This window comes from Mytilus edulis, chromosome 4 (genome assembly GCF_963676685.1).
Source record: "Mytilus edulis chromosome 4, xbMytEdul2.2, whole genome shotgun sequence".
NCBI lineage: Eukaryota > Metazoa > Mollusca > Bivalvia > Mytilida > Mytilidae > Mytilus > Mytilus edulis.
The window spans coordinates 954,134-970,884 of NC_092347.1; the positions used below are offsets into that span (position 1 = coordinate 954,134).

At 34.1% G+C, this 16,751-nt stretch overlaps 1 protein-coding gene across 5 annotated transcripts in view; it reads left to right on the forward strand.

Moving 5' to 3' along the window:
- Positions 1–16,751, forward strand: part of LOC139518715 (N-alpha-acetyltransferase 35, NatC auxiliary subunit-like) — a 129,436-nt gene that overhangs the window by 102,774 nt on the left and 9,911 nt on the right. For all 5 annotated transcript variants that reach the window (XM_071310199.1, XM_071310195.1, XM_071310194.1 and 2 more), the window contains exons 15-16: positions 12,965–13,083; positions 14,279–14,419. In XM_071310199.1, the coding sequence (XP_071166300.1) occupies positions 12,965–13,083; positions 14,279–14,419 (260 nt within the window). The remainder of the gene's footprint in view (positions 1–12,964; positions 13,084–14,278; positions 14,420–16,751) is intronic.

Genomic DNA, 16,751 nt, shown 5'->3' on the forward strand with positions numbered 1-16,751 from the left:
CTGTCCAATGGTATATATACAATATTATGTTATGATTGTAAGGGGTACCTGTCCAATGGTATATACAATATTGTGTTATGATTGTAAGGGGTACCTGTCCAATGGTATATACAATATTATGTTATGATTGTAAGGGGTACTTGTAAGGGGTACCTGTCCAATGGTATATACAATATTATGTTAGGATTGTAAGGGGTACCTGTCCAATGGTATATACAATATTATGTTAGGATTGTAAGGGGTACCTGTCCAATGGTATATACAATATTATGTTAGGATTGTAAGGGGTACCTGTCCAATGGTATATACAATATTATGTTATGATTGTAAGGGGTACCTGTCCAATGGTATATACAATGTTATGTTATGATTGTAAGGGGTACCTGTCCAATGGTATATACAATATTATGCTATGATTGTAAGGGGTACCTGTCCAATGGTATATACAATGTTATGTTATGATTGTAAGGGGTACCTGTCCAACGGTATATACAATATTATGTTAGGATTGTAAGGGGTACCTGTCCAATGGTATATACAATGTTATGTTATGATTGTAAGGGGTACCTGTCCAATGGTATATACAATATTGTGTTATGATTGTAAGGGGTACCTGTCCAATGGTATATACAATATTGTGCTATGATTGTAAGGGGTACCTGTCCAATGGTATATACAATGTTATGTTATGATTGTAAGGGGTACCTGTCCAATGGTATATACAATGTTATGTTATGATTGTAAGGGGTACCTGTCCAATGGTATATACAATATTGTGTTATGATTGTAAGGGGTACCTGTCCAATGGTATATACAATATTGTGTTATGATTGTAAGGGGTACCTGTCCAATGGTATATACAATGTTATGTTATGATTGTAAGGGGTACCTGTCCAATGGTATATACAATGTTACGTTATGATTGTACGGGGTACCTGTCCAATGGTATATACAATGTTATGCTAGGATTGTAAGGGGTACCTGTCCAATGGTATATACAATATTATGTTATGATTGTAAGGGGTACCTGTCCAATGGTATATACAATATTATGTTAGGATTGTAAGGGGTACCTGTCCAATGGTATATACAATGTTATGTTATGATTGTAAGGGGTACCTGTCCAATGGTATATACAATATTATGTTAGGATTGTAAGGGGTACCTGTCCAATGGTATATACAATGTTATGTTATGATTGTAAGGGGTACCTGTCCAATGGTATATACAATGTTACGTTATGATTGTACGGGGTACCTGTCCAATGGTATATACAATGTTATGCTAGGATTGTAAGGGGTACCTGTCCAATGGTATATACAATATTATGTTATGATTTTAAGGGGTACCTGTCCAATGGTATATACAATATTATGTTATGATTGTAAGGGGTACCTGTCCAATGGTATATACAATGTTATGCTAGGATTGTAAGGGGTACCTGTCCAATGGTATATACAATATTATGTTATGATTGTAAGGGGTACCTGTCCAATGGTATATACAATGTTATGTTATGATTGTAAGGGGTACCTGTCCAATGGTATATACAATATTATGTTATGATTGTAAGGGGTACCTGTCCAATGGTATATACAATGTTATGTTATGATTGTAAGGGGTACCTGTCCAATGGTATATACAATATTATGTTATGATTGTAAGGGGTACCTGTCCAATGGTATATACAATGTTATGCTAGGATTGTAAGGGGTACCTGTCCAATGGTATATACTATGTTATGTTATGATTGTAAGGGGTACCTGTCCAATGGTATATACAATGTTATGCTAGGATTGTAAGGGGTACCTGTCCAATGGTATATACAATATTATGTTAGGATTGTAAGGGGTACCTGTCCAATGGTATATACAATATTATGTTATGATTGTAAGGGGTACCTGTCCAATGGTATATACAATATTATGTTATGATTGTAAGGGGTACCTGTCCAATGGTATATACAATATTATGTTATGATTGTAAGGGGTACCTGTCCAATGGTATATACAATATTATGTTAGGATTGTAAGGGGTACCTGTCCAATGGTATATACAATGTTATGTTATGATTGTAAGGGGTACCTGTCCAATGGTATATACAATGTTATGTTAGGATTGTAAGGGGTACCTGTCCAATGGTATATACAATGTTATGTTATGATTGACGGTATATACCATATTATGTTATGATTGTAAGGGGTACCTGTCCAACGGTATATACCATATTATGTTATGATTGTAAGGGGTACCTGTCCAACGGTATATACCATATTATGTTATGATTGTAAGGGGTACCTGTCCAACGGTATATACCATATTATGTTATGATTGTAAGGGGTACCTGTCCAACGGTATATACCATGTTATGTTATGATTGTAAGGGGTACCTGTCCAACGGTATATACAATGTTATGTTATGATTGTAAGGGGTACCTGTCCAACGGTATATACAATGTTATGTTATGATTGTAAGGGGTACCTGTCCAACGGTATATACAATGTTATGTTATGATTGTAAGGGGTACCTGTCCAACGGTATATACAATGTTATGTTATGATTGTAAGGGGTACCTGTCCAACGGTATATACAATGTTATGTTATGATTGTAAGGGGTACCTGTCCAACGGTATATACAATGTTATGTTATGATTGTAAGGGGTACCTGTCCAACGGTATATACAATATTATGTTATGATTGTAAGGGGTACCTGTCCAATGGTATATACAATGTTATGTTATGATTGTAAGGGGTACCTGTCCAACGGTATATACAATGTTATGTTATGATTGTAAGGGGTACCTGTCCAATGGTATATACAATATTATGTTATGATTGTAAGGGGTACCTGTCCAATGGTATATACAATATTATGTTATGATTGTAAGGGGTACCTGTCCAATGGTATATACAATATTATGTTATGATTGTAAGGGGTACCTGTCCAATGGTATATACCATATTATGTTATGATTGTAAGGGGTACCTGTCCAATGGTATATACAATATTGTGCTATGATTGTAAGGGGTACCTGTCCAATGGTATATACAATATTGTGTTATGATTGTACGGGGTACCTGTCCAATGGTATATACAATGTTATGTTAGGATTGTAAGGGGTACCTGTCCAATGGTATATACTATGTTATGTTATGATTGTAAGGGGTACCTGTCCAATGGTATATACAATGTTATGTTATGATTGTAAGGGGTACCTGTCCAATGGTATATACAATATTATGTTATGATTGTAAGGGGTACCTGTCCAATGGTATATACAATGTTATGTTATGATTGTAAGGGGTACCTGTCCAATGGTATATACAATGTTATGTTATGATTGTAAGGGGTACCTGTCCAACGGTATATACAATATTATGTTATGATTGTAAGGGGTACCTGTCCAACGGTATATACAATATTATGTTAGGATTGTAAGGGGTACCTGTCCAATGGTATATACTATGTTATGTTATGATTGTAAGGGGTACCTGTCCAATGGTATATACAATATTGTGTTATGATTGTACGGGGTACCTGTCCAATGGTATATACAATGTTATGTTAGGATTGTAAGGGGTACCTGTCCAATGGTATATACTATGTTATGTTATGATTGTAAAGGGTACCTGTCCAATGGTATATACAATGTTATGTTATGATTGTAAGGGGTACCTGTCCAATGGTATATACAATATTATGTTATGATTGTAAGGGGTACCTGTCCAATGGTATATACAATGTTATGTTATGATTGTAAGGGGTACCTGTCCAATGGTATATACAATATTATGTTATGATTGTAAGGGGTACCTGTCCAATGGTATATACAATATTATGTTAGGATTGTAAGGGGTACCTGTCCAATGGTATATACAATATTATGCTATGATTGTAAGGGGTACCTGTCCAATGGTATATACAATGTTATGTTATGATTGTAAGGGGTACCTGTCCAATGGTATATACAATGTTATGTTATGATTGTAAGGGGTACCTGTCCAACGGTATATACAATATTATGTTATGATTGTAAGGGGTACCTGTCCAACGGTATATACAATATTATGTTATGATTGTAAGGGGTACCTGTCCAACGGTATATACAATATTATGTTATGATTGTAAGGGGTACCTGTCCAACGGTATATACAATGTTATGTTATGAGTGTAAGGGTTACCTGTCCAACGGTATATACAATGTTATGTTATGAGTGTAAGGGGTACCTGTCCAACGGTATATACAATGTTATGTTATGAGTGTAAGGGGTACCTGTCCAACGGTATATACAATGTTACGTTATGAGTGTAAGGGGTACCTGTCCAACGGTATATACTATATTACGTTAGGATTGTAAGGGGTACCTGTCCAACGGTATATACAATATTACGTTAGGATTGTAAGGGGTACCTGTCCAACGGTATATACAATATTACGTTATGATTGTAAGGGGTACCTGTCCAATGGTATATACAATGTTATGTTAGGATTGTAAGGGGTACCTGTCCAATGGTATATACAATGTTATGTTATGATTGACGGTATATACCATATTATGTTATGATTGTAAGGGGTACCTGTCCAATGGTATATACAATATTATGTTATGATCGTAAGGGGTACCTGTCCAATGGTATATACAATATTATGTTAGGATTGTAAGGGGTACCTGTCCAATGGTATATACAATATTATGTTATGATTGTAAGGTGTACCTGTCCAATGGTATATACAATGTTATGCTAGGATTGTAAGGGGTACCTGTCCAATGGTATATACTATGTTATGTTATGATTGTAAGGGGTACCTGTCCAATGGTATATACAATGTTATGTTATGATTGTAAGGGGTACCTGTCCAATGGTATATACAATATTATGTTATGGTTGTAAGGGGTACCTGTCCAACGGTATATACCATATTATGTTATGATTGTAAGGGGTACCTGTCCAATGGTATATACAATATTATGTTATGATTGTAAGGGGTACCTGTCCAATGGTATATACAATATTATGTTATGATTGTAAGGGGTACCTGTCCAATGGTATATACAATATTGTTATGGTATATACAATATTATGTTATGATTGTAAGGGGTACCTGTCCAATGGTATATACAATATTATGTTATGATTGTAAGGGGTACCTGTCCAATGGTATATACAATATTATGTTATGGTTGTAAGGGGTACCTGTCCAACGGTATATACCATATTATGTTATGATTGTAAGGGGTACCTGTCCAATGGTATATACAATATTATGTTATGATTGTAAGGGGTACCTGTCCAATGGTATATACAATATTATGTTATGATTGTAAGGGGTACCTGTCCAATGGTATATACAATATTGTGTTATGATTGTAAGGGGTACCTGTCCAATGGTATATACAATATTGTGTTATGATTGTAAGGGGTACCTGTCCAATGGTATATACAATATTGTGTTATGATTGTAAGGGGTACCTGTCCAATGGTATATACAATGTTATGTTATGATTGTAAGGGGTACCTGTCCAATGGTATATACAATGTTATGTTATGATTGTAAGGGGTACCTGTCCAATGGTATATACAATGTTATGTTATGATTGTAAGGGGTACCTGTCCAATGGTATATACAATATTATGTTAGGATTGTAAGGGGTACCTGTCCAATGGTATATACAATGTTATGTTATGATTGTAAGGGGTACCTGTCCAATGGTATATACAATGTTATGTTATGATTGTAAGGGGTACCTGTCCAATGGTATATACAATATTATGTTAGGATTGTAAGGGGTACCTGTCCAATGGTATATACAATATTATGTTAGGATTGTAAGGGGTACCTGTCCAATGGTATATACAATATTATGTTATGATTGTAAGGGGTACCTGTCCAATGGTATATACAATGTTATGCTAGGATTGTAAGGGGTACCTGTCCAATGGTATATACAATGTTACGTTATGATTGTAAGGGGTACCTGTCCAATGGTATATACAATGTTGTGTTATGATTGTAAGGGGTACCTGTCCAATGGTATATACAATGTTACGTTAGGATTGTAAGGGGTACCTGTCCAATGGTATATACAATATTATGCTATGATTGTAAGGGGTACCTGTCCAATGGTATATACAATATTATGTTATGATTGTAAGGGGTACCTGTCCAATGGTATATACAATATTATGTTATGATTGTAAGGGGTACCTGTCCAATGGTATATACAATATTATGTTATGATTGTAAGGGGTACCTGTCCAATGGTATATACAATGTTATGTTATGATTGTAAGGGGTACCTGTCCAATGGTATATACAATGTTATGTTATGATTGTAAGGGGTACCTGTCCAATGGTATATACAATATTATGTTATGATTGTAAGGGGTACCTGTCCAATGGTATATACAATATTATGTTATGATTGTAAGGGGTACCTGTCCAATGGTATATACAATGTTATGTTATGATTGTAAGGGGTACCTGTCCAATGGTATATACAATGTTATGTTATGATTGTAAGGGGTACCTGTCCAATGGTATATACAATATTATGTTATGATTGTAAGGGGTACCTGTCCAATGGTATATACAATATTATGTTATGATTGTAAGGGGTACCTGTCCAATGGTATATACAATGTTATGTTAGGATTGTAAGGGGTACCTGTCCAATGGTATATACAATATTGTGTTATGAGTGTAAGGGGTACCTGTCCAATGGTATATACAATGTTATGTTATGATTGTAAGGGGTACCTGTCCAATGGTATATACAATATTATGTTATGATTGTAAGGGGTACCTGTCCAATGGTATATACAATATTATGTTATGATTGTAAGGGGTACCTGTCCAATGGTATATACAATGTTATGTTAGGATTGTAAGGGGTACCTGTCCAATGGTATATACAATATTGTGTTATGAGTGTAAGGGGTACCTGTCCAATGGTATATACAATGTTATGTTAGGATTGTAAGGGGTACCTGTCCAATGGTATATACAATATTATGTTATGATTGTAAGGGGTACCTGTCCAATGGTATATACAATGTTGTGTTATGATTGTAAGGGGTACCTGTCCAATGGTATATACAATATTATGTTATGAGTGTAAGGGGTACCTGTCCAATGGTATATACAATATTATGTTAGGATTGTAAGGGGTACCTGTCCAATGGTATACACAATGTTATGTTATGATTGTAAGGGGTACCTGTCCAATGGTATATACAATATTATGTTATGATTGTAAGGGGTACCTGTCCAATGGTATATACAATGTTATGTTATGATTGTAAGGGGTACCTGTCCAATGGTATATACAATATTATGTTATGATTGTAAGGGGTACCTGTCCAATGGTATATACAATGTTATGTTATGATTGTAAGGGGTACCTGTCCAATGGTATATACAATATTATGTTATGATTGTAAGGGGTACCTGTCCAATGGTATATACAATATTATGTTATGATTGTAAGGGGTACCTGTCCAATGGTATATACAATATTGTGCTATGATTGTAAGGGGTACCTGTCCAATGGTATATACAATGTTGTGTTATGATTGTAAGGGGTACCTGTCCAATGGTATATACAATGTTATGTTATGATTGTAAGGGGTACCTGTCCAATGGTATATACAATATTGTGCTATGATTGTAAGGGGTACCTGTCCAATGGTATATACAATATTATGTTATGATTGTAAGGGGTACCTGTCCAATGGTATATACAATGTTGTGTTATGATTGTAAGGGGTACCTGTCCAACGGTATATACAATATTGTGTTATGATTGTAAGGGGTACCTGTCCAACGGTATATACAATATTATGTTATGATTGTAAGGGGTACCTGTCCAATGGTATATACAATGTTATGTTATGATTGTAAGGGGTACCTGTCCAATGGTATATACAATATTGTGTTATGATTGTAAGGGGTACCTGTCCAATGGTATATACAATGTTATGTTATGATTGTAAGGGGTACCTGTCCAATGGTATATACAATGTTTTGTTATGATTGTAAGGGGTACCTGTCCAATGGTATATACAATATTATGTTATGATTGTAAGGGGTACCTGTCCAATGGTATATACAATGTTATGTTATGATTGTAAGGGGTACCTGTCCAATGGTATATACAATATTATGTTATGATTGTAAGGGGTACCTGTCCAATGGTATATACAATGTTATGTTATGGTTGTAAGGGGTACCTGTCCAATGGTATATACAATGTTATGTTAGGATTGTAAGGGATACCTGTCCAATGGTATATACAATGTTATGTTAGGATTGTAAGGGATACCTGTCCAATGGTATATACAATATTATGTTAGGATTGTAAGGGGTACCTGTCCAATGGTATATACTATATTATGTTATGATTGTAAGGGGTACCTGTCCAATGGTATATACAATATTATGTTATGATTGTAAGGGGTACCTGTCCAATGGTATATACAATATTATGTTAGGATTGTAAGGGGTACCTGTCCAATGGTATATACAATGTTATGTTATGGTTGTAAGGGGTACCTGTCCAATGGTATATACAATGTTATGTTAGGATTGTAAGGGGTACCTGTCCAATGGTATATATACAATATTATGTTAGGATTGTAAGGGGTACCTGTCCAATGGTATATATACAATATTATGTTATGATTGTAAGGGGTACCTGTCCAATGGTATATACAATATTATGTTATGGTTGTAAGGGGTACCTGTCCAATGGTATATACAATATTGTGTTATGATTGTAAGGGGTACCTGTCCAATGGTATATACAATGTTATGTTATGATTGTAAGGGGTACCTGTCCAATGGTATATACAATGTTGTGTTAGGATTGTAAGGGGTACCTGTCCAATGGTATATATACAATATTATGTTATGATTGTATGGGGTACCTGTCCAATGGTATATACAATATTATGTTATGATTGTAAGGGGTACCTGTCCAATGGTATATACAATATTATGCTATGATTGTAAGGGGTACCTGTCCAATGTTATATATACAATATTATGTTATGATTGTAAGGGGTACCTGTCCAATGGTATATACAATGTTATGTTATGATTGTAAGGGGTACCTGTCCAATGGTATATACAATGTTATGTTATGATTGTAAGGGGTACCTGTCCAATGGTATATACAATGTTATGTTATGATTGTAAGGGGTACCTGTCCAATGGTATATACAATGTTATGTTATGATTGTAAGGGGTACCTGTCCAATGGTATATACAATGTTATGTTATGATTGTAAGGGGTACCTGTCCAATGGTATATACAATATTATGTTATGGTTGTAAGGGGTACCTGTCCAACGGTATATACCATATTATGTTATGATTGTAAGGGGTACCTGTCCAACGGTATATACAATATTGTGTTATGATTGTAAGGGGTACCTGTCCAATGGTATATATACAATATTATGTTAGGATTGTACATGTTGTAAGGGGTACCTGTCCAATGGTATATACAATATTATGTTAGGATTGTAAGGGGTACCTGTCCAATGGTATATACAATATTATGTTAGGATTGTAAGGGGTACCTGTCCAACGGTATATACCATATTATGTTATGGTTGTAAGGGGTACCTGTCCAACGGTATATACAATATTGTGTTATGATTGTAAGGGGTACCTGTCCAATGGTATATATACAATATTATGTTAGGATTGTAAGGGGTACCTGTCCAATGGTATATACAATATTATGTTAGGATTGTAAGGGGTACCTGTCCAATGGTATATACTATGTTATGTTATGATTGTAAGGGGTACCTGTCCAATGGTATATACAATATTATGTTATGATTGTAAGGGGTACCTGTCCAATGGTATATACAATGTTATGTTATGATTGTAAGGGGTACCTGTCCAATGGTATATACAATATTATGTTATGATTGTAAGGGGTACCTGTCCAATGGTATATACAATGTTACGTTATGATTGTAAGGGGTACCTGTCCAATGGTATATACAATATTATGTTATGATTGTAAGGGGTACCTGTCCAATGGTATATACAATGTTACGTTATGATTGTAAGGGGTACCTGTCCAATGGTATATACAATATTACGTTATGATTGTAAGGGGTACCTGTCCAATGGTATATACAATGTTACGTTATGATTGTAAGGGGTACCTGTCCAATGGTATATACAATATTATGTTATGATTGTAAGGGGTACCTGTCCAATGGTATATACAATATTATGTTATGATTGTAAGGGGTACCTGTCCAATGGTATATACAATGTTACGTTATGATTGTAAGGGGTACCTGTCCAATGGTATATACAATATTACGTTATGATTGTAAGGGGTACGTGTCCAATGGTATATACAATATTACGTTATGATTGTAAGGGGTACCTGTCCAATGGTATATACCATATTATGTTAGGATTGTAAGGGGTACCTGTCCAATGGTATATACCATATTATGTTAGGATTGTAAGGGGTACCTGTCCAATGGTATATACAATATTATGTTATGGTTGTAAGGGGTACCTGTCCAATGGTATATACAATATTATGTTATGATTGTAAGGGGTACCTGTCCAATGGTATATACAATGTTATGTTATGATTGTAAGGGGTACCTGTCCAATGGTATATACAATGTTATGTTAGGATTGTAAGGGGTACCTGTCCAATGGTATATACAATGTTATGTTGTGATTGTAAGGGGTACCTGTCCAATGGTATATACAATGTTATGCTATGATTGTAAGGGGTACCTGTCCAATGGTATATACAATATTGTGTTATGATTGTAAGGGGTACCTGTCCAATGGTATATACAATATTATGTTATGATTGTAAGGGGTACCTGTCCAATGGTATATACAATATTATGTTATGATTGTAAGGGGTACCTGTCCAATGGTATATACAATGTTATGTTATGATTGTAAGGGGTACCTGTCCAATGGTATATACAATATTATGTTATGATTATAATATTGTATATAACAATATTATGTTATGATTGTAAGGGGTACCTGTCCAATGGTATATACAATATTATGTTATGATTGTAAGGGGTACCTGTCCAATGGTATATACAATATTGTGCTATGATTGTAAGGGGTACCTGTCCAATGGTATATACAATGTTGTGTTATGATTGTAAGGGGTACCTGTCCAATGGTATATACAATGTTATGTTATGATTGTAAGGGGTACCTGTCCAATGGTATATACAATATTGTGCTATGATTGTAAGGGGTACCTGTCCAATGGTATATACAATATTGTGCTATGATTGTAAGGGGTACCTGTCCAATGGTATATACAATGTTGTGTTATGATTGTAAGGGGTACCTGTCCAATGGTATATACAATATTATGTTATGATTGTAAGGGGTACCTGTCCAATGGTATATACAATATTATGTTATGATTGTAAGGGGTACCTGTCCAATGGTATATACAATGTTATGTTATGATTGTAAGGGGTACCTGTCCAATGGTATATACAATATTATGTTATGATTGTAAGGGGTACCTGTCCAATGGTATATACAATATTGTGTTATGATTGTAAGGGGTACCTGTCCTATGGTATATACAATATTATGTTACGATTGTAAGGGGTACCTGTCCAATGGTATATACAATGTTATGTTAGGATTGTAAGGGGTACCTGTCCAATGGTATATACAATATTATGTTATGATTGTAAGGGGTACCTGTCCAATGGTATATACAATATTATGTTATGATTGTAAGGGGTACCTGTCCAATGGTATATACAATGTTGTGTTATGATTGTAAGGGGTACCTGTCCAATGGTATATACAATGTTATGTTATGATTGTAAGGGGTACCTGTCCAATGGTATATACAATATTGTGCTATGATTGTAAGGGGTACCTGTCCAATGGTATATACAATATTATGTTATGATTGTAAGGGGTACCTGTCCAATGGTATATACAATGTTGTGTTATGATTGTAAGGGGTACCTGTCCAATGGTATATACAATATTATGTTATGATTGTAAGGGGTACCTGTCCAATGGTATATACAATATTATGTTATGATTGTAAGGGGTACCTGTCCAATGGTATATACAATGTTATGTTATGATTGTAAGGGGTACCTGTCCAATGGTATATACAATATTATGTTATGATTGTAAGGGGTACCTGTCCAATGGTATATACAATATTGTGTTATGATTGTAAGGGGTACCTGTCCTATGGTATATACAATATTATGTTATGATTGTAAGGGGTACCTGTCCAATGGTATATACAATATTATGTTAGGATTTTAAGGGGTACCTGTCCAGTGGTATATACAATGTTATGTTATGATTGTAAGGGGTACCTGTCCAATGGTATATACAATATTATGTTATGATTGTAAGGGGTACCTGTCCAATGGTATATACAATGTTATGCTAGGATTGTAAGGGGTACCTGTCCAATGGTATATACAAAATTGTGTTATGATTGTAAGGGGTACCTGTCCAATGGTATATACAATGTTATGTTATGATTGTAAGGGGTACCTGTCCAATGGTATATACAATGTTATGCTAGGATTGTAAGGGGTACCTGTCCAATGGTATATACAATATTATGCTATGATTGTAAGGGGTACCTGTCCAATGGTATATACAATGTTATGCTAGGATTGTAAGGGGTACCTGTCCAATGGTATATACAATATTGTGTTATGATTGTAAGGGGTACCTGTCCAATGGTATATACAATATTATGTTAGGATTGTAAGGGGTACCTGTCCAATGGTATATACAATATTATGTTATGATTGTAAGGGGTACCTGTCCAATGGTATATACAATATTGTACACCCCATACAAATGGTTATATACAAAATCGTAATATGGTACACCTTATATTTATCAAATACAATATAGTCTACCAATTTTAATCTTTATCAGATTCTCAGCAGAAAGGAAAAAGTAATAAGAAAAACAAGAAAAAGAAACGAACAAAGACATTAAATAAAGAAATAACTCAGGCACAGGCTGAACAGCAGTTGTTTAATGGGTACTATAAGGTATGGATCTTTTTCACAATAGTCTTGAATTTTCACTTTTGCCACTATGTATATTTAGCAATATTTTAAAAATTCTTTCTGTTCCTTTCAACATTCAGAAGTCTTTGATAACATACTCTCCTTTCATTCATTGGTATTATGATTAATTCTCTATGCAGCACATAAGGAAGTCAGAATTTTTTATGCCCCATCTATGGGCATTATGTTTTCTGGTCTGTGCTTCTGTCCCTCTGTTCATCCGTTCATCCATCCGTCTGTCCGTCTGTCCCGCTTTTTGGTTGAGGTAGTTTTTGATGAAGATGAAGTCAAATCAACTTGAAACTTAGTATACAGTACATGTTCCCTATTATAAAATTGTGATCTTTCCAATTTTAATGCCAAATTAGAGATTTCCCCCAATTTTCACGGTCCACTGAACATAGAAAATGAACGTGCGAATGGGGCATCTGTGTTCTGGGAACTCATTCTATTTTGTTTAACAGTCTGCAATATCAGAATTCTAGTCAGTCTGAAATACAAGTGAAAATGTACATGTTTTTGTCTAAGCTATCCAAGGTGTTACTCTTTTTTGAGAGAATAATGATGAATATGATTTCAATTTCATACAACTAACTAAAGTTTATATGTCTGTCCCTGTTTTCAAGTGTGTAGTCAAGTCAACAAAAAACATTTATCAGCACAAATTAGCATTTATAGGACAAAATTAGATTATTTGAAACAAACTGAGTTTTCAAACTGATAGCTGTTTTGTCTGAATGCCTTACAGCTAAAAAAGTTTCCACCAAACCACTTTACCATGTGACAAGTTTGTAAAATTTATAATTTTTCTACAAGTTTCAAAACGTTCATAGTCAAGATACTTTTATATAAATCTAAACAATTTGAAATTAATGTCATTAGAAAATAAGATCAGAAATATACAAGATGCATATGGTGTTTCAATTCTTTAGAAAACAAATACAAGGATAAATTGAATCTGTTATTTAAATGATTTCATTTAATTCACTTCTGAAATTTTCCCAACATTGCTGGATAAGAGCTGGTAGAAATTTTTTAAGAAGATGAGGTGTTTTCAGATTATTGATATATCATATTCACAAATCACACATGTAACAGGCTGTTTCATGTTTGGCATCAAAAAGCAAAAATTGACAACATGTATTAACTGATGAATAAAAGATGTGTTTATTTTCAGGCTGTTCTAGGTTTTAGACAAGATGGAAAATTAGTTCAACCAAACTTTGAGTTTGACAGTGAAGAAGTTCGATACTCCCATAGATTTCAACCATTTACAACTGTCTCAACACCTCCTTATATACATTATAATCAGTATAGGGTATGTATCTGTGTCCACACTTGTATACATTATAATCAGTAAAGGATATGTCTCTGTCTCAACACCTCCTTATAAACATTATATTCAGTATAGGGTATGTATCTGTGTCCACACTTGTAAACATTATAATCAGTTTAGGGTATGTATCTGTGTCCACACTTGTATACATTATAATCAGTAAAGGGTATGTCTCTGTCTCAACACCTATACATTATAATCAGTATAGGGTATGTATCTGTGTCCGCACTTGTATACATTATCAGTTTAGGGTATGTATCTGTGTCCACACTTATGTACCTTATAATCAGTAAAGGGTATGTATCTGTGTCCACACTTGTATACATTATAATCAGTAAAGGGTATTTTTATACGACCGCAAAAATTGAAAATTTTTTGGTCATATATTGGTATGATGTTGGCGTCGTCGTCATTGTCGTCGTCGTCCGAATACTTTTAGTTTTCACACTCTAACTTTAGTAAAAGTGAATAGAAATCTAATTTTAACAAAAGGTTTATGACCACTAAAGGAAGGTTGGGATTGATTTTGGGAGTTTTGGTCCCAAAATTTTAGGAATTAGGGGCCAAAAAGGGCCCAAATAAGCATTTTCTTGGTTTTCGCACTATAACTTTATTTTAAGTAAATAGAAATCTATAAAATTTTGACACAAGGTTTATGGCCACAAAAGGAATGTCAGGATTGATTTTGGGAGTTTTGGTACCAACAGTTTAGGAATTAGGGGTCAAAAAAGGGCCCAAATAAGCATTATTCTTGGTTTTTGCACCATAACTTAAGAATAAGTAAATAGAAATCTATGAAATTTAAACACAAGGTTTATTACCATTAAAGGAAGGTTGGGATTGATTTTCGGAGTTTTGGTCCCAACAGTTAAGGAATAAGGGGCCCAAAGGGTCCAAAATTAAACTTTGTTTGATTTCATCAAAAATTGAATAATCGGGGTTATTTGATATGCCGATTCTAACTGTGTATGAAGATTCCTAATTTTTGGTCCCGTTTTCAAATTGGTCTACATTAATTTATAAGGTCCAAAGGGTCCAAAATTAAACTTAGTTTGATTTTAACAAAAATTGAATCCTTGGGGTTCTTTGATATGCTGAATCTAAAAATGTACATAGATTTTTGATTATTGGCCCAGTTTTCAAGTTGGTCCAAATCGGAGTCCAAATTAAACTTTGTTTGATTTCATCAAAAATTGATTAATTGGGGTTCTGTTATATGCCAAATCTAACTGTGTATGTAGATTCTTAATTTTTGGTCCTGTTTTCAAATTGGTCTACATTAAAGTCCAAAGGGTCCAAAATTAAACTAAGTTTGATTTTAACAAAAATTGAATTCTTGGGGTTCTTTGATATGCTGAATCTAAACATGTACTTAGATTTTTTATTATGAGCCCAGTTTTAAAGTTGGTCCAAATCAGGATCCAAAATTATTATATGAAGTATTGTGCAATAGCAAGACATTTTCAATTGCACAGTATTCAGCAATAGCAAGAAATCTTCAATTGCACAGTATTGTGCAATAGCAAGAAATTTTCAATTGCACAGTATTGCGCTATAGCAAGAAATCTTCAATTGGCAAGTATTTTCCAATTGCACAGTATTGCGCAATAGCAAGAAATATCTAATTGCACAATATTGTGCAATAGCAAGAAATTTCAAAAATTGGAATTATCTTTCTTTGTCCAGAATAGTAGTTGAATCAACTTAAATCATTGTTTTATACAATATACAATGTATATTCACTTTTACTACCAACTGATAAATTAAAACAATCTTTACCAAGTTCAGTGATAACAAGCACCTTTTTTACATTTTAATATTTTATGATGTATTTAAATGAATAGTTAGTGTTAGTTAATGGGCCAATTTCGGCCTCAATTTTCAAGTTCATCTAACGAAAGATTGTAGACACTTTCTAAGCACTAAAGTGTCTATTTCAATTGATTCAATTAGTTAATGGGGAAGATTTTAACTTAATAAGTCATTTAAAACGCCCCGATTCAAGCTTAAATATGAAAAATCTATCAAATATGCCAAAAATCGTCACTTTTCAGATGGTTTTTGTCATCTGTGTTCATCCTCAACCTTTATATATATTATGTATTATCATCAAATACAACTTACATTTCAATATTATGAATGAACACGAATGCGGCCACTTTCATTTCAGACGGAAACCGTCTAAAATTTAACTAAATTGCTACAATTGTGAAGATTTCAGTAATTTAGCATGACTTAATGATGCTAGTACCCGATATATGTGCATTGTTTTGTCAAAAACAGCCCATATTTATGTAGCAGAAGCATTCTACTT